This window comes from Cetorhinus maximus, chromosome 12 (genome assembly GCF_964194155.1).
Source record: "Cetorhinus maximus chromosome 12, sCetMax3.hap1.1, whole genome shotgun sequence".
NCBI classification, from domain to species: Eukaryota; Metazoa; Chordata; class Chondrichthyes; order Lamniformes; family Cetorhinidae; genus Cetorhinus; species Cetorhinus maximus.
In genome coordinates this window covers 24,769,493-24,796,395 of record NC_135890.1, presented here as the reverse complement: position 1 = coordinate 24,796,395, position 26,903 = coordinate 24,769,493, and the positions used below count along the sequence as shown (strand labels likewise).

At 40.2% G+C, this 26,903-nt stretch overlaps 1 protein-coding gene across 14 annotated transcripts in view; it reads left to right on the top strand.

The window, feature by feature from the left end:
* Nucleotides 1-26,903, top strand: part of kmt2e (lysine (K)-specific methyltransferase 2E) — a 135,314-nt gene that overhangs the window by 105,572 nt on the left and 2,839 nt on the right. For 12 of the 14 annotated variants that reach the window (XM_078553199.1, XM_078553194.1, XM_078553193.1 and 9 more), the window contains 11 exons: nucleotides 1,635-1,796; nucleotides 7,039-7,410; nucleotides 7,905-8,150; nucleotides 8,571-8,724; nucleotides 11,038-11,291; nucleotides 13,751-13,807; nucleotides 16,594-17,157; nucleotides 17,369-17,694; nucleotides 24,002-24,090; nucleotides 25,153-25,296; nucleotides 26,777-26,877. In XM_078553199.1, coding sequence (XP_078409325.1) covers nucleotides 1,635-1,796; nucleotides 7,039-7,410; nucleotides 7,905-8,150; nucleotides 8,571-8,724; nucleotides 11,038-11,291; nucleotides 13,751-13,807; nucleotides 16,594-17,157; nucleotides 17,369-17,694; nucleotides 24,002-24,090; nucleotides 25,153-25,296; nucleotides 26,777-26,877 — 2,469 coding nt within the window. Of the gene's footprint in view, nucleotides 1-1,634; nucleotides 1,797-7,038; nucleotides 7,411-7,904; nucleotides 8,151-8,570; nucleotides 8,725-11,037; nucleotides 11,292-13,750; nucleotides 13,808-16,593; nucleotides 17,158-17,368; nucleotides 17,695-20,969; nucleotides 21,162-24,001; nucleotides 24,091-25,152; nucleotides 25,297-25,836; nucleotides 25,920-26,776; nucleotides 26,878-26,903 lie in introns of those variants that run through there. The other 2 variants (XR_013578108.1, XM_078553205.1) reach the window with 2 other exon arrangements.

Below are 26,903 nucleotides of genomic sequence, written 5' to 3'. Positions count from 1 at the left end.
ACAAATGCATGTGTGGGATTCTTGAGGAATATTTTAACACATTGAAGGACAGGTTTATGCTTGCAGAAGAACTGTCTTAACTCAAACAAGTTTTCTAACCATTTTCAAAGTATCATGGGAGGTTTTTAAAGAGCGTTTACATTCACATGCAACAAGACTGCATCTATTACTATTCCATGCCAGTGACAATACAAGTGGCACATTAATATTAACTATAATGAGGACAAGTATCAAATTTTCTACGCACCTTAACCACGAGTGTGTCACAGCCTTGAAAAATGCGGAAAGTAAAATCTGGTAGTTTTAGTGTAACTTCAGCTAATATCAACATACCTTTGGCTACATACAACAGATGCAATGTTAATGTGTTCTCAACATGCCGCAGATGTATTTGCCACCGTTTTTAGAGTGGTAAAAGCAGATAAGTGGGACACTCAATATAAAATATACAGGCAAAGGAACTTAATTAACGTATTTAAATCAGGCTCCAACAGTGCAACCGGGAGCCTGATTTAAAATTAACTGCTGCGTATATTTGCAGGGGTCAGGAAAGCTGGCCATGAAAAGGAGTTAGGAGTTGCTGACTCCACAGGATCGTGGTTTTTCTGGTACTCCCTATGGGCTAGGAGGAGCGTGGATGCTCACCTTGCCACTCAAGGAAACTGTTGGCCTCCCTCTCAATCTTGCACATGTGGACATCCAGCTGCAATGGCCAATCTCTTTCTCGTTGCAGTCATGACCATTCTCTCTTTCCAGCTCGATAACCAGTGTCACCCCTGTCATGCTGGCCTCTTTCCTTCCAGTTCTGACGGCCAATCTCTCCCTCCTGCCATGCTGTCTCTCTCCTTCCGGCCCCGATGGCTTCCCTTTCCCGCCAGCCTTGATGACTGATCTTTTCTCCCCCTCCCCACCAAACCCTGATGACTGAGCTACTCTTCCCCTCCTGATTGCTGGGGACTTGCTCCAAGTATACTGAGCTGTGGCCTCTTGCCGCTGATTTTCCCTTTCAATCACCAGGCATGTTGTCAGTTTGGCTAACTGCTAGGTGGGAAACAGAACAAGAAATTTATTATGAGGTTCTCTCATTGAGTTTGACGGAGCTGCTGTGTCTCTGTTTTGGTCTCACCTGCGTTTTGACCACCTTTCCATATATATTGGGGCTATATTGTACATGTTTTTAGACGGACCAGGAAACTAAGATCCAGAGCTGTAATGTATGTATATATAAAAAGACAAAGCAACAGAGAAACGAAGGACTGGCATTAAAGTAGTATAAATAATTTAAGACAGTTAAATATAAATGGAGTTTTAAAAAATTGTTAGTAAACATATGCTCTCTGCATATGTTTACAGAGCTTAGATTCCCCTTTTAATTTAAGGCTCATACTTGCATCACTCAAAAAAAAATCTGAACTGACTGCTTATATATCTACTTTAACGTGAATTTGTGTATATGAGCTACTGAGGATAATACTTCATAAATTGCTTCTTAAATTATATTCACAAAGGATTTTGATGGATCTTAAATCTGAGAAATTGCAAGTAGTGTAACATTGCAGCAAGTCAACTTAGCTTGGTGTACTTTTATTGGAGTGTGTGATGTTAATGCTGCTTTACCACATCTATTTCAACAGACCAGAGAAGAACGAAAAATGGAAGCCATTATGCAAGCATTTGCAAAGATGGAGAAGAGGGAAAAAAGAAGAGAACAGGCTTTAGAACGAATCAGCACAGCAAAAGATGTCAAAGTGGAGAGCAAAGATACACAAGCAGTTACTGTCACAGATTCCACACAGGTATATACCACCATTATTTGCTCAAAAAACTGAAGAAAACTTCATAAGGAAAATCTCCCTCCTATGAATTCATGCTTGACTTGCTATCAGTTCTTTCATTATCCCTTCTTTAAGACTGAGATCAATAGATTTCTACATATTAAAAACATCAAGGGATACAGTGGTAGTGCAGGAAAATGTTGTTCAAGTAAAAGATCAGCCATGATCTCATTGAATGCCAGACTGGGCTCGAAGGACTGAATGGCCTACTGCTCCTATTTCTTATGATACCATATAATACTTCAGGCCAGAAAAACAGATGTTTGGTTCTTAAGTTTGTAACTTGCGTTGCCTGTATTATCCTATCAACAGTTGTTTCTGTGTTAGTTACTCCATAATTCCTGGAGACTATTCTCATTTTAATGATTCCCTAAAGATAATGTCATGAATGTGACACGTTTTGCAAGCCACACCTTTAACACCTTGATCTAGTGCATTGTTTTCCTATAACTCATCCTCGGCCAATCAATGACTGCCTTATTTTGAAATTTCTATTTCTTTAATTACCCCCTCTTTGCCCCTTATTCAAAATGCAGGTAAGACAGATAAGTAAAATTTTGCAAGAGGCTGCTCCTCCAATCACAGGCCATTCCTTTCCTGTGTTTGCTGAAGAGGGAGAGAAGCAGTCTCTGATTGGAGAGCAGCAAAAACAAGCGGCGGTGCGTGCTGAGGACTGCTGGGCCTGGGGAAGCGAAGGTGCAGCGGGGCCTAGGGAATGGAAGGTGCGGTGGGGCGGGGCCCAGGGACTGGTAGGTGCGGCAAGGCTGGGGCCCGGGGAGCAGCAGATGTGGTGGGGCCAGGGCTCAGGGAGCAGAAGTTGCAGCAGGGCTGGGGAGCAGAAGGTGCAGCAGGGCCGGATCCGGGGAGTAGAAGGTCCAGTGGGGCTGCGGCCTGGGGAGCGTTTGAGAGAGTGTGAGTGTGTGTGTGTGAGAGAGAGAGTATGTCTGCGTGGGGGGAGACAGAGACACGGTATGGTGTGTGTGTTGGGGGGTGGGTGGATGAGAGGTGTGTGTGTTGGGGGGAAGAGGGAATGTGTTTGTGTGGGGGTGAGAGGGAAAGGGTATGTATGTGGAGAGAGAGGGTATATGTGTGGGGGGTGGGAGAGAGGGTGTGTGTGTGGGGGGTTCAGGGAGAGGTTGTTTGTGTGGGGTGGAGGAGGAGAGGATATGCATGTGGTTTTGGGGGGGGGGGTGGTGAGGATGTGCGTGTTGCGGGGCTAGAGAGTGTGTGTGTGTGTGCGCCTGGCTCACTCCAAGTCTCAGTCAAGATTCTCGGTCACCCTCGCCGCCAAACACCAAGAGAGTCTCAAACGCTCACAGTGGGTGAGGGTGAGTGAGTATTTACTAGACTTGTATCTTCCTCCCTCTGCCTCCCACATTCCCTCTTAGATGGCTTCTTTCTGAAATTTGTTTTCAAAGGTACATGCCTTTCCCCCTGCTTATTTTGCTGAGAGTAGCTAGCTTGTAATATAAGGGTCTGGCATATTTAGGGTTAATTTTAGACTGGGTACAGTACTGCCTAGAAAGTGATGTAAGAGAGCACATGACCTGCATCCAGGGTCAGTTGAGGGAGAGAGCAGTGTGAACCAGCAAGCATGGAGACAGCTCCTAGCTTGTACCCTTTACTGTAAATTTGTAAATAGTTTTGAGTCAATAAAGACTTAGTGTTACTCTACGTATGACTACGAAGACTTCTTCAGACCTACCAAACAGTAACTAACACCCTACAACATGGTGGCAAAACCCAAAACCTTACAGGAAATGCAGAAAACAAATAAAATGCTGGAAGACCGAGAAAAAATTCAGCAAAGCAGCCTGACCTGAAAAGAAGCTCCAGAAACAGGCACAGAGGAAAAATCGCCTGGAAAGTGCTCCAAAGAAAGGCTTGGAAGCTAAAGGTAAAGATTTAAAATTCCTTACTGCAGCAGAAGACTCCGTTGCATCTCCTTTGAAAGTCCAGCTTCAAATCCCAGGGTGCAGAGTCAGCAGACTTGGCAAGGTGAAATAATCTTTTAAAATTCCAGGCGACAGCAAGTCCGGAGAAATCTTTAAAAATTTCAGTCAGAAGTGCAGTTTGAAAAAAGCCGCCACTAAAAGCTCGATCCCCAACTCGACGCCTCTGAAAAGGTTTATAAATAAATAATTGGATACTCCGGGAGAATCATGACTTTTTAAACCTAGCTAAAGGTAAGCAAAAGCCAGGATTTGATGAATTTTGTGATTTCAAATATGAACGCTGAGCAAGAAAACTCTGCAGGCAGCCATTGTTGTAATCTTTTTCAAGCTGTGCTTTATCACTGTTGTAGCAGAGCCCGCCAAAACCAGCAAGCGCAGGAAATCCTTTTGTCCAGTGAACGGTGACGGCCCCTTGAAATTCAGAAAGCTCTTAAAGCAGAATCTACACTTTTACATTTTTAACCATGGATCAGAATTCCACTCATCCAAAACAATTTGGGCTTATTAAAGGGCCAAGCCTAATGGGAAATTTGGCATCCTTGAGAAGAGAATTTCCAGACTACCAGAGTATATCAGGGCTAAGTAGAAAGTCAGAAAAAGTCCAGATTAATACACTGATTTGGTGAATTTGAAGAAGTAACCCTAATTCAAGGCATTGACAAATCCTCAACCAGCCTCTATGAAATATTCAAAGCCTTTGACAAATAATTTAGTCTCTATGCGATATTCAGAGCCTTTGACAAATATTTTAATCTTTAAGTTGTGGAGTGCACAGAGCTGGAAAAAAGGGATACAAAGCCCTCAGTAACACCACGAAAGGGATAAAGACATTGCTCAAGCAAACCACATGAGGGCGCCAGAGGACAAGAACTTTCCAGAATAAGCCCACCACGATACCCAGAACTGCAACAGCAGGTGGCAGTATGGAGCAAGCAGCTGACTGAGAATGAAGGAAAGCTATCTGATGATGTCCAAAATACACAAACCCTACAAAAGGGAAATGAAACAACGTTGGAAAATGTTCGCATCAAAGCTGAATTGGGAGACTTGAAACACAAAATTTAAGGTGGGTATATATCTGTGAAAATACACGATAAACTGAAGTATTCAATGAGCCAAACTGTTCGAGATCTAAACAAACAAATTTCTGAGGCGTCACAAAGGTACCAGGAGGAAATAACAACCCTGAATTCTATTGTTGACAAATCGAAGCGAGAGTTTGGAAAACTCAACCAGAAGTACAGCCAGGTAGAACAGCAGGCAGAAAATGCACTCAAAGTAGTTGCGGCCTCGAAAGACTCTGAGAAACCAATACAAGCCCCTGGAAAAACATGAGTTAAAAAATAAGTTGAACACTACTTCAGAAAAAGCCGTGTTGGAACTATCTGTCATAACAAAGCAATGCACTGAAGCGCAGAGTGAGAAGCGGCTGAACAGGAAAATAAACTTCTGAAAGAAAGCTAACTATCCTTCAAGATCAAGTTCAAAAACAGTACGCAACTCTTCAGCAGCACGAAGGAATAAAGAGTACCTCAAACAGAATGAAGGAACAGCAGAACAAACACGATGAGACCACAGGCAAACTCGAGACAAAGTAATTGTGCTTCGCAAAAAAAAGGAAAACCTGTTGAAGGTTCTTCACATGCTACAAGGATCCCTCAGGTCAAAGTTTTTTCCTCTGGAAAATTACGAAGTGAAGCAAAATGAATTCATTGCCACTCTAAAGGAACTGACGAACTATTTGGCAGACTCAGGAATGTTCTATATTTCAGAAGGAAGCCAAGAGGTACAAGAAAGAGACCACAAAGGTGAAGAAAATAGTTGGACATTTGGAAGAAAATTTGAGAAAACATTACATTTCCAAATATATATATTTGAAGAGATCAAAATTAAGAACCTAGAATGGCAAGAGCAAGTAGAACTTCTCACAAAGAGCGTGAAGAGCCTCAAACAATTGGCAGAAGTGCAATTACAGAATTTGAGCTTGAAGGATAGCACAGAGAATTATGCTCTGCTGAAGAAAAACTGATCAGCATAGAGAATCAATTTTCACATATGAAAGATGAGTTTGTAAAGGAAAAATGAGAATTGATGAGAACACTTGGAGTGTTGCTCACAGCAACACTTGAAGGAGGACTGGAAGTGCTTAAATGCCAAACTTGTAGAAGCACATTCAACAAGTTACATCTTCAGTTGAAACTTGATGAATTTCAAGCATCAGAGATCTCCAGTAAGCATCATGCAAAATGCCTGGAACAGGAGAAAGAATTGCTTTCAGAGCAGTTGCTTAAAAGCAGAATTAACAACCGAAACCGATGAACTTCTTAAACTTTGGTCCAATCTGAAGTACATGTAGGTTGAGATACACAATATAGAAGAGCAAATCCAAACTTTGAAAACAGATAAAAGAAATTCTGCAAAACAGACTGACAATATAGCGAGTCAATTGAAAGAGTTCAAGGAGCAGGCAGTGACCACGCAAGAAAGATTCCAAACAGAACTTAATGCCCAGATTAAATTGACACACTTTTTTTATATATGAGTTCCACAGATAACTCTGAAACAAAGACAAGTCAATTTACCAGAGTAGTTGCTGAGCTAAATGAAAAGTAAGTTAGAAAAATAATGGGGAAAGAAGAAATACTCAAACATTTGTGTAAAATTGTGAAACAGTTTGGCTCATTGAATTGTAAAAGTGGGAATGAAGGTTCCATTTTTGAAATGCAAAGTCCCACAAATGTTGCGACACCCACATGATGACGGAAGAAGCAACAAGGCGATGAGTATAGTGTTTGTCCACCCTGCAAGAAACAAGTCGAGCTAGCAGCCACCGACCAGCACAACAGCCGAACCGACCAAATGTGGTCCATTATGAAAGAATAGAAGAAAACATACCCAGAGTCCAGACAACCTCGAAACCTACAGAAAGAACCAGCAGGACAGAATCCACCACTCCTCTGCCAGTAGTGCGAACAAGATATGGAAGGGTTATAAGGCCTCCAGACTGCCTGAACATTTTAATTCAAGAACTTGAAGGGGGGAGATAGGGTAGTGATAATATAATAATGACAACATAAATGTAGGATAGTAATAACAATGTAAGACCTAAGGTAAACTATAATCACTTAAAATGCACTGGATAAAGACTTGGGGATAGGTGTAGTATAAGGGTTTGGCATATATAGCGCTAATGTGGGACTGAGTACGATTTAATTAGTATATCATCATGATGTTCACGTTTCTTCTAGGAATCAGTAAAAGAAGAAGTTTTAAGCAAGCCAAATCCTGCCAGGGTAAACCGAGCAAAACAGAGGAAAAGCTTCTCTCGCAGTAGGACTCACATAGGACAGCAACGTCGGAGGCACAGAACTGTCAGTACTTGCTCCGATATTCCTCCATCTTCTCCAGAAGTTGATGTCTCCAGTAACCAACAGAATGAAGTTGAAAATTCTTTTCCTGAAACAGCACCTAGGTCATGCGATGCTAACATGGAAGATGAGGCAATTGAAGTCGAACCATCAGCAGCAGCAGAAACCACGACAGTAACAGCAGAAGAGTCAACAGGAACACCATCACCAACTGTCAACAAAACCGCACCCAAGTACCCCAAAACAAAAAAGGTGTGCATCTATCTAATTGATGCATCTGTTTATGTTGTTAAAATTTGTGTTTGTGTTCGTTAGAAAATGTTATATATTTGTAGTCTCCAACATTGGTAATGTCATCACATACCGCATGACTCTCATTTATCAGCCATTTGCTTAAATTAAAATGGTCTATGCCAATATTTCATTTATATTTTATTCTACTTGCCTATTTTTATAAACATTTATTTCCTATTTTTAACTTCCCAAATTTACAAAAATAAAATTTAGTACTTTTTTGATAAGTTTCGTTCCTATTTTGTTCATTTATTTCCTATTTTTAACTTCCCAAATTTACAAAAATAAAATTTAGTACTTTTTTGATAAGTTTCGTTCCTGCATGACCTGACTGGAAATTAGATGGCAAGCAAAAATAAAAGATTATACGTGTGTGTGTGTGTGTGTGTGTGCGTGTACATATACATATATAGGTTTTCTAGCAACATTAATAGTTTTACTTTTTTTTTCAGCACTTGGTCAGTGAATGGTTGAATGAGAAGGCTGGTAAACCAACAGACAACCCTTTAGATAGACCTCTGCGGATAACAACTGACCCTGAAGTTTTAGCTACACAATTGAATTCATTACCAGGCCTTACACATAGTCCTCATATTTATACAACCCCTAAGCACTATATTCGCTTTTGCTCCCCATTCTTGTCTGAGAGAAGAAGACGGAAAGAACCTTTGGAACCAAAAGCTGGATCCTGTAAAAAGGTAATATAACTTTGTCATTACTTTTCATGGTCATGTAAATTTATTTTTATGTAGAGATTTTATGAATTAGCTTAATGTCATACATAGCCCATTTAAAACATAAATCTATTATTTATTGAGCTAATGTTGAATTAGCAAAGGCTCCTATAATTTTGAATTTGATAAGGGACTCCACTGTCTATACCTAAATAACTATAGGAACCGAATTTCAAGCCTAAATAAAGTCTTTTGAGGATTAAATCTGCATCATTTTACAAAGGCAAGCATTTTTATTTCTTAACCTTATCTAAATTTAATGGTTACCTGCGTACTAATAAGAACCCTGGGGGAGTGAGAATTTTAGTGTTGGGCTCTACTTTTTTCCTGTTCTCTATAATTATACCGATGACTAGCATCTAATTCCTGTATTTGTTTGTGAAGCGTTGGTTAAAGCAGGCCTTGGAGGATGAAAATTCATCAACAGTTGCTGACGCCTTTGACTCCACATCGTATGATGGCTCTCTGAGTCCAGCAATGAGTGGAGAAACTAACAGCCCAGGCACTACTGCACTCAGTGGGAATTGCTGTTTAACAGGTATTGAAATATATTGAAGTCATAATCTACTGAACCATTACAAGTTGTAACAAACTGATGTGATTTGAATAAATCAGAATTGTAATGGATACTGTCCCTCATTTGCTCAGCCTCCACACATGGGATTGTCACCAACCCTTCTTGGTCTTCCACGGCCATTTGGGATAGAACCTTGGATATTTTTACATAAAACTCAGGTTACATATCTATAATCTACCACCAAAGAGTGCCTTAAGTTCTTAGCAAAACTAGGATCAATTTTTCATTTGACTTTTAACCTTGGGTTAGTAGATCTTGATGCTGTCTGAGCCCTTCTTTAGAACCTAGAAGTTTTTCTATTGCAGTTTTGACCACGGGTTTACCAGTACCTAACTGTAATTTTTGTTCAAAATACCACAAAACCATTCCACCATTCTCTGTCATTACAATTATAACCTGTGCCAGTTCAGCTTGCAGTGATCAACAAAGTCACGGAAAGATCCCAATACTTTCTTTTAGGTTTTAACATGTGGGGAGGGATAGTTTAAAGCTTTTAAATTTCTTGCGTTTAGTATGGTGGTTGATTCTGAATCATCTCATCACCTTGAACAAGCCTTCATACAAAAGCAAAAGACTACAGATGCTGGAAATCTGAATAAAACGAAACATGCTGGAAATACTCACCAGTCAGGCAGCAGCTGTGTAGAGAGGAACTTAACAGTTCAGATTGATAACCCTTTTGTCAGAACTAGAAAAAAATGGAGATGTAACAGTTTTTTCTTTACTCATTCATGGGATGTGGGCGCCGTTGGCTAGCCCAGCATTTATTGCCCATCCCTAATTGACCTTGAGAACATGATAGTGAGCTGCCTCCTTGAACTGCTGCAGTCCATGTGATGTAGGTACATCCACAGTGCTGTTAGGGAGGGAGTTCCAGGATTTTGACCCAGTGACAGTGAAGGTACAGCGATATATTTCCAAGTTAGGATGGTGAGTGCCTTGGAGGGGAAATTCCAGGTGATGATATTCTCATGTGTCTTCTGCCCTTGTCCTTCTAGATGGTAGTGGTCGTGGGTTTGGAAGGCGCTGTCTAAGGAGCCTGGTTGAGCTTCCATAGTGCAACAATGTACTCTCCTCTACTTTGGTACACACTGCTGCCACAGTGTGTCGGTGACAGAAGGAGTGAATGGTTGTGGATGGGGTGCCGGTCAAACAGGCCTCTTTGTCCAGGATAGTGTCATGCTTCTTGTGTTGCTGGAGCTGCATTCATCGCGACAATTGGAGAGTATTCCATCATACTCCTGACTTGTGCCTTGTAGATGGTGGACAGGCTTTGTGGAGTCAGGAGGTGAGCTCCTCGCTGCAGGATTCCTAGCCTCTGACCTGCTCTTGTAGCCATAGTATTTATGGGGCAAGCCCAGTTCAGTTTCTGGTCATTGGTAATCCCCAGGATGTTGATACCGGGGGGATTCAGCTATGGTAATGCCATTGAATGTCAAGGGGCGATGGTTAGATTCTTGTTTAAAGCAAGTTCAGGGGTAGGGAAAAACAGGGAGATGAAGAAAGAGCAAAGGGAAAGGATGAAGGAGCAAGAGAGATTAAATAACAAAGAGGGGGATGATGGTGCAAGGCAAAAGGAGATGGTAATGGAACAATAAAGAAAAGGCGAGAGAAGGCGTAAATAGGAATAGCAGAATCACCACCAACAGATGCTGTATGAAAAAATGAAGACACAGGTTCATTCAAATAAAATTGTTGAATCGGTGTTCAGTCCAGAAAATAGTATAATAATTGAAAATTGAGGTGCTATTTCTCATGCTTACATTGAGCTTCATTGGAACAGTGTAGGAGGCTGAGGTCAGAATGGGAGTGGGGTGGGGAATTAAAATGACAGGCAGCCGGAAGCTTCGAGTAACACTTATGGGCTCAGTGGAAATGTTCTGCTAAACAGCCACTCAGTATCCATTTGGTGTCTCCAAAGTAGAGGAGAGTACATTGTGATCAGTAAATATAGTGAAATAAATTGAAAGGCACAAGTAAATCACTGTTTCACCTGGAAGGAGTGTTTGGGAGGAGGTAAAAGGGCAGGTGTTGCATCTCCTACACTTGCATGAGAGGGGTGTTGGGAATGATTGAGGATGTGTGGGTGTGCACGTGGAGGGAGTGGGGTTTTGAGTTAAACTGTGCATTGTTTATAGGTCTTGTACAAAATGTGTGTATTTTGACTTTTTTTCATTTGTAAATTAATTGGTCAAACTTTTTATTCATATTTTCACTCATCCTGACTCTCAAAAATGGTTTTCTGTTGTTCCCATCTTCTGCCTTGTCTTACAGAATTAATTACCCCTTTAAAGAAGAGAAGATTACGCCATCTAACAGATTCTGGTTTACCTGAGCCCTCCACTCCAAACCCTTCTCCACAGACAACTCCACCATTTGTTGATATCACTGCCTCAGATCCTTCTATGTGTAGTACTCCAACAAAGGGAAAAATAGAGGATGAATCTTGTAGAAATGGCTACAAACCTGTTTATTCACCTGTAACACCTGGAACACCCAATCTTCAAGGGAATTCCCTGCAATTTGAGGTAAGTTCATTTTTTTTAATAGGAAAGCAATGTATTACTGAAATATGGCAACCAGAATGTTATTCTCTACTGTTCTATTTTGCTTGAAGATAATACTCAGCTAGGGACAATCTATACAATAACTTATATCTTGCATAATTAACCACTTGCACGTTTTAGGTTTAAAAACCAAATTTATAAAATTTAAAGAACAGGTAATTTAATTTGTGCTAATTATTTGTCTAAAGACTTATTCTGGAAGCAATGGTAGTCTTAAATGATAATGCGCTATAAGGGCTGCCGGTTAGATCAGTTAGTTAAATGGCCAGTATGTGATTCAGGATAATGGCATAGCACGGGTTTGATTCCCGTTCTGGCTGAGGTAGACTTGGGACCTGCCTTCTTTTCCTACCTGACATTGGAAGGTAGTGGCAAGCCACCACTGACAAAAACTGCCAAGAAAACAGCTGTGGATAAAGCATAAGTAGACAGTGAGCCAAGGACCTGCCTTCGGGCAGAGCACACATGATGATGATGATGAAGAATTGAATACATTATAACTATAACATTTTGTGTTTTCTGAGGATCTATGTTACCATCTCTAGGCCAATCCCTTCAGAGTTGATTTATGAAAGTTTATTGCCATCAAATTTCCTAAACTTTCATCTTATGCAGTTGAATATATAAAAATATATTCAGGTGATTTATGCTGCGAAGTTGGAAGATCTCCAAATTTTAAGTGTGTATTATGCCAGAAGTGCTTTATAATTAGTCGCTTGGTAGTACAAAACTTGGGTATTGTTGACAAAAAGAGATATTGTTGAAGCTTTTCATCTTGCACTCATCTGGACGCAAGAATGCCAGATTTCGAAGGGAACAACAATTTATACTGCATGAGAAAAGGGGTGCTGATTGGTTGGCAAGTCAATTCTGGTCAAGGAGTTGGCATGGAGAATACACCAGGGAGCTGTTGTTCCTCCACTCTTTGTTTAGGTTCAGTGTCTGTTCATATTCCTTTTGTCTGCAGAGGACAGGCATACAAATACCTGTAGCTTTTAGCAAGCATAAGTGAGCTATATTGTGAGCCCGACTTATAATTTTAAATTGGTTGTTAGTATAATTCTTAGCACACACTGGATTATTCAGCAAGTGCTGCCCAAATGCAGAATCACACTAACTTTAGACATTATGTTCTGTATTTTGCAAGCATAGGTTGGTTGAGTACGGTCAGTATTTTGCCCATTGCAAACAACCGAATGGACATGCTGTTTGATATGACCTGCCAGTCGTTGAGACATGCAACCTATACCACACCGGCACTAAAATTCATACACCACGTTTCTCATTTGTGTAGCACACAGAATATCTTTATGGCTTGATGGCAGCATCCTGTTAGTGCAAAACACCACTTGTGTTGCCACTGCAGTGTGAAATGGCTACCTTCACCTGTTGCTCAAATCTTTGAGATGCCTTGCCCTTTCGGAGTAATTCGAGATAGATTGGGCACTTTCCAGTCCGAAAGTGGCAGCGTTGGGCCCATTCACTGCGATACACAGCGAGCAATGATTTTGTGTGTTCCATATCTTCACACACGTTTTTTTTCTTTGTGCAATAGTGAGGAAGTGTTGGAAGAATTAGTAGGCTGGTTATCAACCTCTTGAACCGCATCATGAACTCTCCTGCTGAGGTCAGCAAGTCCCAGAATGAGACTTGAACCCAGAACTTCTGGCTCAGAGTAAGAGGTGCTGTCTCCTGACCAAAACTTCCTTAAGGTTGGAGCCAGGTCATTCAGGACTAAAATCAGGAAGCACTTCTCCACACCAAGTAGTAGAAGAAATCTGAAACACTCTCCCAAAAGTATGTGGATGATTGGTCAATTAAAACTCTTGAGACTATGATGAATAGATTTTTGTGAGGTCAAGGTATCAAGGAGTATGATGGAACAGGGTGGGAGAGGTAAATGAAGTTGAAGTACAGATCAGCCATGAGCAAATTGAATAGTGGAATAGACTCAAGATGCAACATGGTCCACATGTTACTTATTACCAATGGCAATTTGGGTTTATTCTACTGGTGTGTAAAAAAAAATGCTTAAAATGCAAAGATTGAAGTCGACCTTAATAGGGAGGTCTATCTCTATTAGTATTGGTATTTATACAATAAAAGAAAAAGAAAGACTTTCATTTATATAGCACTTTACAGCTGATGATTCAAAGTTTCAAAGTGCTTTATGGCCAGCTAGTGTAGTTAATTGTTGTAGTGTAGGAAAGGTGGTGGCCAATTTGTGCATAGCAAGCTCCTACAAACAACATGTGATAGTAATTTTAAAAAACTTGTTTTGAGATGTGTTGGAAGTTATTCAATAAAAATCATTTGGTTTTTTTGATATAGAATACTACGAACTAATTAACCCAGTTCAGTTTTAAGATATCCATTGTTTACATTTAATCTTTTTCTTCTTTCCTTTGGCCTGTCCAAAGAACATTTCATCGCCTGAAAGTTCCCCAGAAGTTAAGCGAAGAGCATACAGTCATGAGGTACTTTAGTGTTAATTTTATTGTGCACTGGACAGACTGTAGAGGTCCTGGAATGTAATTATCAACAAAAGTATTTTTTCAGTCAATGTAACTCTTTTTTTAAGTCTAACATTTAATCTTACAAAGACACAAATAGGATTGTTAATTTGGGATGTTTGGAATTGTGGACATATACCCGTGGCTGTTCAATGCATTACTTTGCAGATTTTCTTGCTCTTATTAAGGCTTTAACTCTTTGTTAAATGGTTCTGTGGGTGCTTATTGCCTTCCAGTGACTTGGCTAAGTAGCTATCATTCATATGTTAAGGAAAGGCATTCATTTATTTGTATTACAGCTCTAAATGCAGTGACTGGTGTGTAGAAAAATAAGATAAAATTTTGAGCCCATAAATTTTCAAACAAAGCAGCAAATTGAATGACTAGTTCATCTGTTCTACTCTCTGTTGTGGAACTGCCGGGAAACTGGAGAAGCTTCCTCTACAGAAAGTGCTGTGGGACCTACAGTGCCTAACTGAACCGCCAATATAGACTGAAAAAGCCCTCTATTTAAACTCTCATTTAACCTCTATCTTCTGATGCCATTTTCTTAACCCATACATATCCTTTTAACTCAGACACGACTACCACTAACTAAAGCAAGCTGATAATACTAACTAAAGTATAAGCTTTGATAATGGGAGCCAACAGTTTGTTCAATTATATGAGGCAGTACAGCTATTTTACTGTTATCCTTTAACATATGCAATAAAATTCTGGTTAATTTCAATCCTTTCCCCCCACCCCCAAGAAAGTTCTGAGCACTGAGATTTTTTGTAAAACCATCACTACTACTGGTATGAATATAGTAACTGGTCACGAATGTCTTAAATAGAATTTCTTTCAAGGATGCTTCTTTTTGTTCATCTCCCTCTACAAACAAATGAGTAGCTGCAATCTGAACCAGATAAACCAGAGGACTATCCTTTAAACATGTTCACCTGTGAGGTAGCCTTTCAAAGATACACCTCCAATCATCTCATTTATAAGATAAAAGCAAAAAACTGCGGATGCTGGAAATCCAAAACAAAAATAAAAATACCTGGAAAAACTCAGCAGGTCTGACAGCATCTGCGGAGAGGAATACAGTTAACGTTTCGAGTCCGTATGACTCTTCGAAGGATCTCATTTATAAGTCCTTGTTCTAGTTTTACATCTCAGTGCCCTCCCCTTGCCTTCAGCAGTTCTAAAGTTCCATAGCAGAAAAACGTTACATTTGCTATTTTTTAATCAGTTATTTCAAAATGATTTATAGGTTGTTGATAATCACTCACTTGCTGAATCTTTTGCGTAAGTTTTATACTGATTTCTTTACTACTTCTGTGCTGCAGTCTTTGTTAGTATTCTAATTCTAGTTTCTGACTGCCATTTATTTTCTTATAGTCAAATCTTGTGCTGATACCGTGTCATTTTAATTTTCCCATTTGCAACTGGCTACCAGATGATAAGTTTTTTTGCTGATTCTTTCCAGTATCAGATGTACACCAAAATTGCTTTTGTGGTTTTCCCACATCACAAGCTTCTTAAATTGTGTGACCTGTTCAAGATTCTGTAACTTGGTGGTTTGCTGCATAACCTTTTCTTGAGAGACAAAACATTGAGCCAGCAGCAGCTGAAGACGAATCATCATCATATGAGGAAGAGTCCCAGGAAGAAGAGATCCAGAAGAAACTGCAGCATGACTGCACAACAAGCAGCCAGGGTTATTAAGCAGCAGCTCATAGACTAGTGCTTCCAGAAAAAGAACAGGACTAACCCCTTCACACCACCTTTGCTTACAGACCTTCAGTACTGATCCATCTTAACATTCCACATTGCAAGAAAATCTCAGATTTTGGCTGTCGTTTGCATAGATGCCACTTGCCATTGATGCCTGAATACCTCAGTATAGCCTATCAAAAAGACAAACTTGGACCTTTCAGCTGTTGTAATTTTTAATGCCTTCATGGAATGCAACTCCTCCATACTCTGACATGTTATTGCAGCTCCCAGCCAAGTAGTTTTGATATCTCCAATAACTGCTGGTGCATGCCAAGGAGCCTGCCTTTATGGACCAGGTCTCTCAAGTTTGCATCCCAATCTCCCATAGTAGTTTTAGGACACAGTCTTGTCCCCCAATAAACCATATTCGGGGCTTCCCTGTCCACTTGCTCTTGCTCACAAGTGCTATTCAAATCCTGTTGTGCATTCTCTTCTATCTCATTGTCATCCCAGCTAGGATGCTGAACTCTGATCTGGTGCTTGGAAGCGAGAGAAAAATGTTTCTTCAGGAGGGTTCTTCCCCTCCAAAGCTTCTGCTTCATCTTCCAGAGGATGAGCAGGACATAGAGAAGGGGAGAAACCACCAATGCAGCCATTAGCACCTAAATTGATGAATCAATCTGATCTACAATCCAGGCAAGCTGACTGATTCTTCCGTAAAAAGAGTGCAAAGTTATTTTTGCAACATTGTGTAAGATCATAATTATCATTGCAATGCATGACCATACAAGATATATTCTAACTTTCTAAAGAATGCAGAATAATACTTGTTTGTCAGGGAAAGAAAACCTATTTTTCACATTTCTGATGAATGTGAAAAGAATTTGCCTCATTCTGTCCTTATTCCAGTTCATTTCTTTTGACATGGTGAATTATACTTCAGCCTATTTAGCGGTATGAAATTCCTTGATTCCGAGGAATTTCTTTCAAAAGTGAACTTAGTAACATGAAATAAATTACCAATAACTCTATTCGTTTTTTACTTGCAGACTTCTGATAGAGTACCCTCCCTCTTAGCACTGAACTCTTTAAGGAGCTCCAGCCTAATAGAAATGGGACTACATGATGCAAAGACTATTGGAGATGTTAGCCCAAGGAGCAGGACAGAAATTAGCCAGTGCATCAGTGGCATTGAATGTGTAGCAGAACTCCAGACGGGGCATGAAGTATGTGAACAGCACGCACGGCACAAAGATTTAGAATGCCCTATTCACCATGATCGGACTGACACAATCAGCCAATCAGAACCTATTTACAGTGGAATGGGCACTCTTTACTCTTCATGGATGAAGAGCCCAGAACGACCCAGCTTAAATTTCTCACCCTTGAATTCCAATCTTCGGGATCTGACACCTTCACATCAGTTGGAAGTAGGAGGTGGCTTCAGGGCAAGTGAGTCAAAAATTCTTCAAGAGGACAACAGACTATCATTTCCAGAAGGAGTTGGTTATTACTGCTCTGAAGATGGCATAATCAACTATGGCAAGGGGATTAATGGGGATGGTATGACAGAGGGAAGCTGTACTCCACAAAATCCACCACAGAAGAAGAAGGTAAGTGTTAGTGATCAAAATTGACAGAATTGTTTTCAGGCTGCTTAACACAAAATGCTCGGTATAAGATAGACGTATGGATTTATAGCAAGATGTGCATCACGCATATTCGTATCTAAGAATGAAAGAAGAAATGTAATTTGTACCTTAAAGTGGAGCAATTTTTCGTAACTGATGTGAAGTACACTTACAAGTTGCTTTTTGTTTTCAGGTGTCTTTATTGGAGTATCGTAAAAGACAGCGGGAAGCAAGACAAAGTGGTTCCAAATCAGAAAGCTTCTCTCCAGTTGCCACATCACCACATAGTGTTGTTGGTGTTGCTGGTGGTGTTGGTATCAGTGGGGCTAATAACAATGACAATGGCATCAGTAACAGCAATGTAAGTGCTAGCGGAGAGCAAGGCGAAAATACATCAAGTCATTCATCATCTTTGCTTGCTACAGTGGAATCTGCAAATCCCATTGAAACTGGCAACAAATCTCCAATTAAGCAGACCCCTTCAACAGAAAAAAAATTAGATGATGCAGATGTCCAATGGTAAGTTCGTATGCCCATTTCTTTTGAGCAATAAAATATGCATGTTCTGTATGATATAAGCATAGAATTGTTATGCACCAAAATGTGTTATTCACATACTGTGTATTTTCAACTTGAATCATAACCTTTAAAAACAAAATAATCTAAGAATAAATTTTTTTTGCAAGTTTTTGAGTACCATCAGTCTAGTAATTTGAACTGGAAATAGCAATACAATTTGTAAATCAAATTTCTTATGTGTAAATATGTTTTGCAGTTGTTTGTAATAACTTGCAATTACACAGCACCCTTAAGGGAAAGATGTAGCAAGGCACAAATACTTAACAAAGGAATTGCAAGAGGCATACGGGCTGAAAATTTTGTCAACCTCAGTGGAGTGATGAGGGGACCAGAAAGTGAAAGCTGGGACTTTGGGCTGGAGGAGGTTGCAGAGGTAGGATGAAGCAAGGCTGTAATGTTCTTTGGGGGCCGGTGGAGGAATGTGGGGCTGGTGATCGTAAGCCGGGACTAAGATTTTTAAATAAGTGTATTTTGAGAAGGGAGCCAGTAGAGGTTGGCGAGGACATAGGAAATAGGTTAGTTGCACTTAGTACATGATAGAATTCACACAAATATGGTTTGTGTGGGTAGTGCTCAGGTTAAAGCAACCCACTTGACACCCTATCCACTACCTTCAGCATTCACTCCTTTCAACACATGCACACCCTGGCTATAGTGTGTACCACCTACAAGATGCACTGCATCAACTTGCCAAGACTCCTTCAACAGCACCTTCCAAACCCACGACCTCTATCACCCAGAAGAAAAATGAAAGCAGGCAGATGTGAACACCATCACCTGCAAGCTCCCTTCCAAGTTGGACACCATCCTGACTTGGGATTATATCACTGTTCCTTTACTGTTACTGGGGCAAAATCCTGGACCTCCCTCCCTAACAGCACTGTGAGTGTACCTAAACCACAAGGACTGCAGGAGTTCAAGAAGGCAGCTCAGCACCTACTGCTTAAGGGCAATTAAGAACGGGCAATAAATACTGGCCTTGTGAATTACTTCCACATCCCATGAATGAATGAAAAAAACAGTTGGCGAGGAGATGGTTGAAGTGTTATAATTGAATGATAGTTTGATGTAGACAGCATCACCACACTTCTGGCAGATGTGTAATATTACAAGAACAAGTCAAAAGTTACTCTCAGCTCTTCAGAAGGCTCACTTCTCCCTGTCCCACTAGGTTGCAACTCCTAGTGTCCTTCAAAGTGATTCCACTCATCCGGAGTCTTCCAGATCAGATTTCCACCAACAAGGCCCACTTCAGGGGCTCCTTGTTCCTTAAATCTCCAAAAGTCCCGTATATTCTGTTTCCTTGCTTTCAAACTGAAAATGGACTCATAAGAATCCTGCTTCTCTATAGCTACATAGTTGTTTTCTCTTTCTCTTTGTGTCACAAAAAGCTGGTGTCTATTTGCTGTGAGTTACTGTGGAAAGATGTGAAAACTGTCACTTGATTTAAGTAGGTTTCTGTCCCAATTTCACTGCAGTGGCAACCAGATCACACGTGTGTCTCTGAATTGCGGTGCTTTCGGAATTCTTTGTCTCAAGTTAAAGGAGACAATTTTTGAAACATAACCGTCTTGTAAAGTCCACCATTCGTATCACTAAATAAAATTCAACCTGTCCTCCATTTTCAGAAAAAACTGTGTAACTTTGTTTCATCATCCCTGTTGGTAGTCCATTGCACAATTCTATCATGATCCTATTTTTTTTTAAAAACTTGCCTCAATTTTCTATATTCTTCTGATCCCTTTAACTTAAATGGTGGGTATTGTAAGATCTGTACCAAACCTTCCCTCATCCTTCTCTTTTTCAGAGAGCAATGTCCAAAGATAAATTATCTTTCCTCATAACTTAGTTCTCGTAAATTCAGAAATGAGCTTCGCTATCCTCTGGATTCACTCGATCGCCCTGCATCGTTTTTGTAGCCCAGAGACCAAAATTAAACGTAATAGGCCCGATACAACTTCATCACACCTTGAGTCTTATTGGTCACATGTTTAACTATATACGTCAACATTTAATTTGCTTTCATCAACGCCTATGAACGCTGAATCAATGATTTTAATACCTTGTCCATGAAAACCTGGGAGTCTTTTTCCTCCTGTCTTATTTCATGTAGGTTTCCTAGGTTCTTGCTTCATTCTCATGAATTTGCACTTCTGTGCCACCTTTCTGTCCATTAAACATAGTTATCATTAAACACTGCATCCAATTTATTCTCATTCAAAATGTGGATGTCCTCTAAGCCATATAAATTATGAACTGACCCCTGGACTTCCACTGGCAACGTGTTTTGAGTGTTACGTGTCACCACCACTGCCACCATACCCCGCCCCTGCCCCTCAGTTTTTATCTTTGAGCTACAATTCAACTCAGTCTAATATATGTATTTTGTAAATCATTCTGTTGGATGTCAGAATGGGATTTTTTTTTTTTCAAGGGGCGTGGGTGCCGCTGGTTAGGCCAGCAATTTATTGCCTATTACTATTTGCCCTTGAGAAGGTGGTGGTGAGCCACCTCTTTGAACCGCTGCAGTCCATGTGGTGTAGGTACATGCACACTGCTGTTTGGGAGGGAGTTCCAGAATTTTGACGCAGCGACAGTGAAGGAATGGTGATTTAGTTCTAAGTCAAGAAGGTGAGTGGCTTGGGTGGGGGGAACTTACAGGTGGTGGTGTTCCCATGCAACTGCTGCCCTTGTCTTTCTAGGTGATAGAGGACGTGGGTTTAGAAGGTGCTGTCGAAGGAGCCTTCGTGAATTGCTGCAATGCACCTTGTTGAAGGTACACACTGCTGCCACACAGTGCATCAGTGATGGATGTTGAAGGTGGTGGATGGTGTACCAGTCAAGCAGGCTGTTTTGCCCTCAATGGCATCGAGCTTCATGAGTGCTGGTGGAGCTGCACTCATCCAGGCAAGTGGAGAGTATTCCATCACACTCCTGACTTGTGCCTTGTAGGTGGTGGGCAAGCTTTGGGGAGTCAGGCGGTGAGTTACTCGCTGCAGAATTCCCAGCCTCTGACCTGCTCTTGCAGCCACAGTATTTATATGGCTAATCCAGTTCAGTTTTTGATCAATGGTAACCCCCCAGGATGTTGATAATGGGGGATTCAGCGATGGTAATGTAATTTAATGTCGAGGGGAGATGGTTGGATTCTCTCTTATTAGAGATGGTCATTGCCTGGCACCTGTGTGATGCAAATGTGACTTGCCACTTATCAGCCCAAGCCTGAATGTTGTCCAGATCTTGCTGTATATGGGCACGGACTGCTTCAGTATCTGAGGAGTCACAAATGGTGCTGACCATTGTGCAATCATCAGCGAACATGCCCACTTCTAACCTTATGATGGAAGGAAGGTCATTGATGAAGCAGCTAAAGACGGTTGGGCCTAGGACACTACCCTGAGGAACTCCTGCAGTGATGTCCTGGGACTGAGATGATTGACCTCCAACAACCACAGCCATCTTTCTTTGTGCCAGGTATGACACCAACCAGTGGAGAGATTTCCCCCTTATTCCCATTGACTCCAGTTTTGCCAGCGCTCCTTGATGCCACACTTGGTCAAATACAGCTTTGATGTCAAGGGCAGTCACTCTCACTTCACCTCGGGAGTCCAGCCCTTTTGTCCATGTATGGACCAAGGCTGTAATGAGGTCAGGAGCTCAGTGGGCCTGGCAGAACCCAAACTGAACGTCATTGAGCAGGTTGTTTCTGAGTAAGTGCCACTTGATAACACTGTGATGACCCCTTCCATCATTTTTTACTGATGATCGAGATTAGACTAATGGGGCGGTAATTGGCCAGGTTGGATTTGTCCTGTTTTTTGTGAACAGCACATACCTGGATAATTTTCCACATTGCTGGGTAGATGCCAATGTTGAAGCTGTATTGGAACAGCTTGGCAAAGGGCAGAGCTATTTCTGGAGCACAAGTCTTCAGTACTGTTGCCAGAATATTGTCAGGGCCCATAGCCTTTGCAGTATCCCGTGCCTTCAGCTGTTTCTTGATATCACGTGGAGTGAATCAAATTGGCCGAAGACTGGCATCCGTGATGCTGGGGACCTCCGGAGGAGGCTGGGATGGATCATCCACTAGGTACCTCTGGCTGAAGATTGTTGCAAATGCTTCAGCCTTATCTTTTGCACTGATGTACTGGGCTCCCCCATCATTGAGGATGGGGATATTTGTGGCGCCTCCTCCTCCAGTGAGTTGTTTAATTGTCCACCACCATTCACGACTGGATGTGGCAGGATTGCAGAGCTTAGATCTGATCCGTTGGTTGTGGAATTGCTTAGCCCTGTCTATTGCATGCTGCTTCTGCTGTTTGGCATGCAAGTAGTCCTGAGTTGTAGCTTCATCAGGTTGACACCTCATTTTTAGGTTTGCCTGGCGCTGCTCCTGGCATGCCCTCATGCACTCTTCATTGAACCAGGATTAATCCCCTGGCTTGATGGTAATGGTAGAGTGGAGGATATGCCAGGCCATGAGGTTACAGGTTGTGTTTGAGTACAATTCTGCTGCTGCTGATGGCCCACAGCACCTCATGGATGCCCAATTTTGAGTTGTGAAATGCACAAAAAGTATAGACTGGTTGGGCCAAATGTCCTATTTCTCTGCTGTATATTCTATGTAATTCTAGAATGTCAGGAAGTTATTTGGGAACATTGCAAATCCTTAAACCACCCAAGAAATAATAATAGCCTTTTCATAGTAAAATCCAAAACCTTTCTACATGTCTGAAACCTGAAACATTGAAATATACTCAGAACCAACTTGCTGGATTGGCAACTGAGCACTTGTTGAGAAGGACTTCTGTATATCAATAATGTATGTGCATATATCTGTTGATAACTCGAAAGAGTTACACATATTAATTGATCTAATTAGGTAATGAGTTTCTGCTGAAACTTATTTGCACATTGACAAACTCAATCTGCCATGAACCAGTGCAATTGGGCACCATTTTAAAATACTTTTTTTTTAAATGCTTTATAAGGTATTTCTTGTTATGTTTGAGTAAGGTAGCTGAGAACTGGTTTAATCACACAAAAATAAATGTTTTTAATCACAGTGTCAATTCTCCACCTCCAAGTAACCAGATATTAAATTACTGAAAAGCTACACAAAACCAATTGTTAATTATATTGGGGCACAGTAGTCAGTTTCTTAATGAAGTTTTAAAAAGATCAAAACCATTTACAACATACCTATTGGTGTCCTTGCACCCAAAAGAACCAGTTTATTATTTTTCTCGACCCTCCTCATAGACCTGCAAACAAATGCAATTAGTAGAAACTCCCTATGGTGATTCATTCAGCCTTGGGGCATGATCTGTTTTGTGGGCAGGACTGCATCCAGCTGGATGTTTTTTAAACCAACACAGACGATCACGGAAACTGGATTTACATTGAAATTTGCACTCAAAACTCCAAGATACACTGCAGATACACTGATTTCTCTTGAATTATGCCTTTTTAAAAAAGAGCAATCTAGTGGAAACTCTACCCCATGCTGTGCTGAGAATGCCAGGGTTGGAATGAATGGCACTTTTAGACCATTGAGGCGACGTCCTGGACAGCAGCAACTGAAAACTTAAAATAAAATAATGTGCTTTCCCCTTCAATAACCAGTTCACTACTCAGGCCCTCCAGCTACAACATTCGGGCCTACTGAGCCTCGCTTAGCACTTGTCATTTGAATTGGAGTAAGCTGAGAGTGCATTGTTAGCCATCAGTCACCATCTGATAACACGGAGTGAATACCATATATGCTGTAGTGCCCCCAGAGCATACCATCGTATCATTGACCCTATAGTCTTGAGCTCTAATTTGCATGGTTCTAGAAATCTAGAAAGTCTACAAAGTAAGAAGGAAAAAGGGGCTATCTGATTAAATGATAGAGGAAGTGGCTTTGAGGAAAATTGAGAGAGAAGTAACACTGCATGAACATAAACATTCAAAGCAACAACGTCACAGAAGCATTTTCTGTTGGTTGTAACTATTGGTAGTAATGCAGTGCATATTGCTCTGACTGTAACTCCTTAAAATTAGCTCCCTTATTGAGTTAAACAAAAATCTTTTAAAAATATAAAGCAAAGTATGGTTTGAAATATATTAAAGAGAATTGTAATTCTTTGATTTTTTTTGAATGTGCTGTTAACTATCGTTTTATTGGCTAATGAAATAACCTTTAAAGCCTTTGGAATGCTGCATGATACCAATTCCTTGATAACTTCCTATATTTTATTTTAAGGACTGCTTCAACCTCAGTAGAGAAAGTAAGAGAAAGAAGCTATCAGAGAGCTTTGCTTTTGAGTGATCATAGAAAAGAAAAAGAAAGTGGTAAGTGTCATGCACCTCTTATTTAATTTGGACTGTAGACATATAAAGAAATTATTGGATTCTCATGTCAATACAGTATCCTCTTAAGAATGTGATTTCCCCTTGGCATGATACAAACTATTATAAGAAAAAGATGGTCATACTTAGATATTAACTTGCCACTGCTAACTTAACAGTAAGATCACACATTTGACTGTAGCTATTGATGCACTAATGGAACAGGTAGAGGTCATTGTAATTATCAATCAGGAATGAAGTTGAGAACTAACAAGCTTGTTTTGATTCTTCAGTGGATTTTGGTTCTGGTGGTTCAAATTCTTAAGTGCCTAGTGTCATGGAGTAGGAAAGGCAGAGGTTCAGCTCTTTCACAATTCCTTAACCTCAGGTGTGGAGCATTGAATGTTCCACAAAGTGGTAGGCAATGTCAAGTTAGAATGATGTGTTATGCACTTTCTAGTGGCTCCACTACAAGTGTACAGGCAGAGATTTGGGGGTGTAATGCTTTCTCTCCTGAAGCATGTGGCTGAGCTGGACATAAACAATTTGGAGGAAATTGAAGGCATATGTCCTCCTTTGGAAGGTGAATACCTCAGCAATTTTTAAGAATTGCCATGGAACTCTCTCAATGCTGAATTTGAGGTTTCAAAGCCTGTTAAGTGTGTTGTTATACCATATGTTTTAGATACTATGAGCAATTTATGGCACTTTTTAAAGTTAATTTTAAAAAAGCATTTGGGACATTGGGTGCAATTGCCTGTCATTTGGATTAACTCATCAGATTGACCAGAATTGTTATTTTGTTTACTAGTATGTGATTCAGATAATTGGTGCTATCCAAAAGAAGCTATAAAGATATGGTCCATCTGCATTAGTATCCATTGGGCTATTGTATTCCTAATACTGCGTCTGTTTAGAGTGAAAGTGCTTTGTGATAAGCAATAGTCAATGACAGCTTTGGTGCTTGTTTGAAAGTATATTTGAAAAGGTTTTTATCTGAAACTTATTCAGTAGAATCAAGTCTATCATTTCTAATACTCTGTTATTGGGATTTCCCATCTGTAGGAATGATTTCACCCACCCATAGCCCAACATCAACTCATTGGCCACAGTCTCATCTCCAAACTCCATCTTCATCCCACTGTTCAAAACCCATTCCACGTCTTCAACTGAAGATCCCAGCCATTTCTCCCAGTGAACCTAACCTAGGTCAGTAGAGAAGACATTCCATAATCATTCCACCATTTTTGTGACCTGTATCTGTTATAGAGAATATTTTCTAATGCCATACTAGACTGGAGTCTCCTTATTGTTCCTCCATATTGTCTGCACTAATAATTGACTGTTTATGTGAACACAGTTGAAGAAGTGAACGGGTTTCGTACCTGAAATGTAAAATTGATTTTAAAATTATACATCTTTGTACCTATAAATAAAATAATGTATGTGGCAAAATGTATATAATCTGCAATAAAAATGTGTGCACCTTGTGCTTGTAAATTTCTCTTGTATTCTGGAATTTCTATTACTACTTCTGCTTCAGTATAACTGCTAGGTGTGTGAATATTGTAGGGCAAATGTCTAGTGGTTTGTGCAATTCTGCTGGTATAAATTTAAAGGAATACTCCACAGTAAGGCTGCATAATGGTCTTATAAAGGCAAAGATATGGGATGAAAGAGTTATTTGCCCTTCAAGTCTGCTCATTCCACCAAGCAATGTACAAGTTAAACATCATGCATCTTCCCCAGTTTGTCTTACCTCCTGAGGAGGTGTCTGAACACAAGTGTAACTTCAAGAAGAGAACTGTGAAACTTCTACCCATCTTCTAAAGGTAATTGATCAAAACACTTGGATATCTGTCTAACGTTACAATCTCCATTATTCAGCCTGAGCAGTTTAGATCTTCATGTGGCTATATCATGAATCCTAGTAGGAAAAATGATTAAATATTCCTGAGGAATATTGGAAATATGTGACCAAGCACTGAGAGGTATCATGCATCAACTTTCCTAGCTCACCCAGTGCTGAGAAATATTATAAAAGTCATAGTCTGATCTATGGGGAGAGATATCGCTCTATATGAAACCATTAAAAATATTTCTTTAAGGAATATTCTGGTATAGTATATTATGATTGTAGAGTATTCCTTTAAAAGCACTGGCCACAACATCCATTAGTTATGGCTCACAAAATGTCCATGACTTTACATAGTTTGAAGTTTATATTTGTTGTACAGAGGAACACTGCTTACTGTGAGTTTTGCCAGAACCTCATTTGTACATAAAAGTTACTGAAAATAAGTCGCAACTCAAAGTCCCACCTTGGTGGAACTCAATGTTCAATTTCTGCTAAAGAATAGAAAAAGTTGCTTAATTATGCTAATTTGGCCAGATTTTTGTACATAACTAATGTTAGTGAGATTTGCCTGTAATTCGGGGAAAGAAGTATTATGAACTGTGATGATATGGTAAATGAGTCAGCATGTTGGAGGCAAACAATGTGTATTATTTAACTGTATAGCATTATGTAATACTGTTTTATTAAATGCAAGATATTGGAAGAAGAAATGGCTGTTGTTTTTAAATTTAGGGTTGCTTTCAGATTGCTTTTTCAAAATCAAGCATACAATTTTAACACTGCCTCATTGTTCTAAAAATGCATTAATTCATTTTCTTACTACTTCTGCAGAAATTTCAGATGTGGAAAACCCAGAACAAATTGCTGAAAAGGAGTGTCCATCTCCAGTGAGTTCTCAAAAGCATAATATAAGCCCTTCAAAATTAAACAAGGTAATTTGCTATTGATTGCTTTAGAA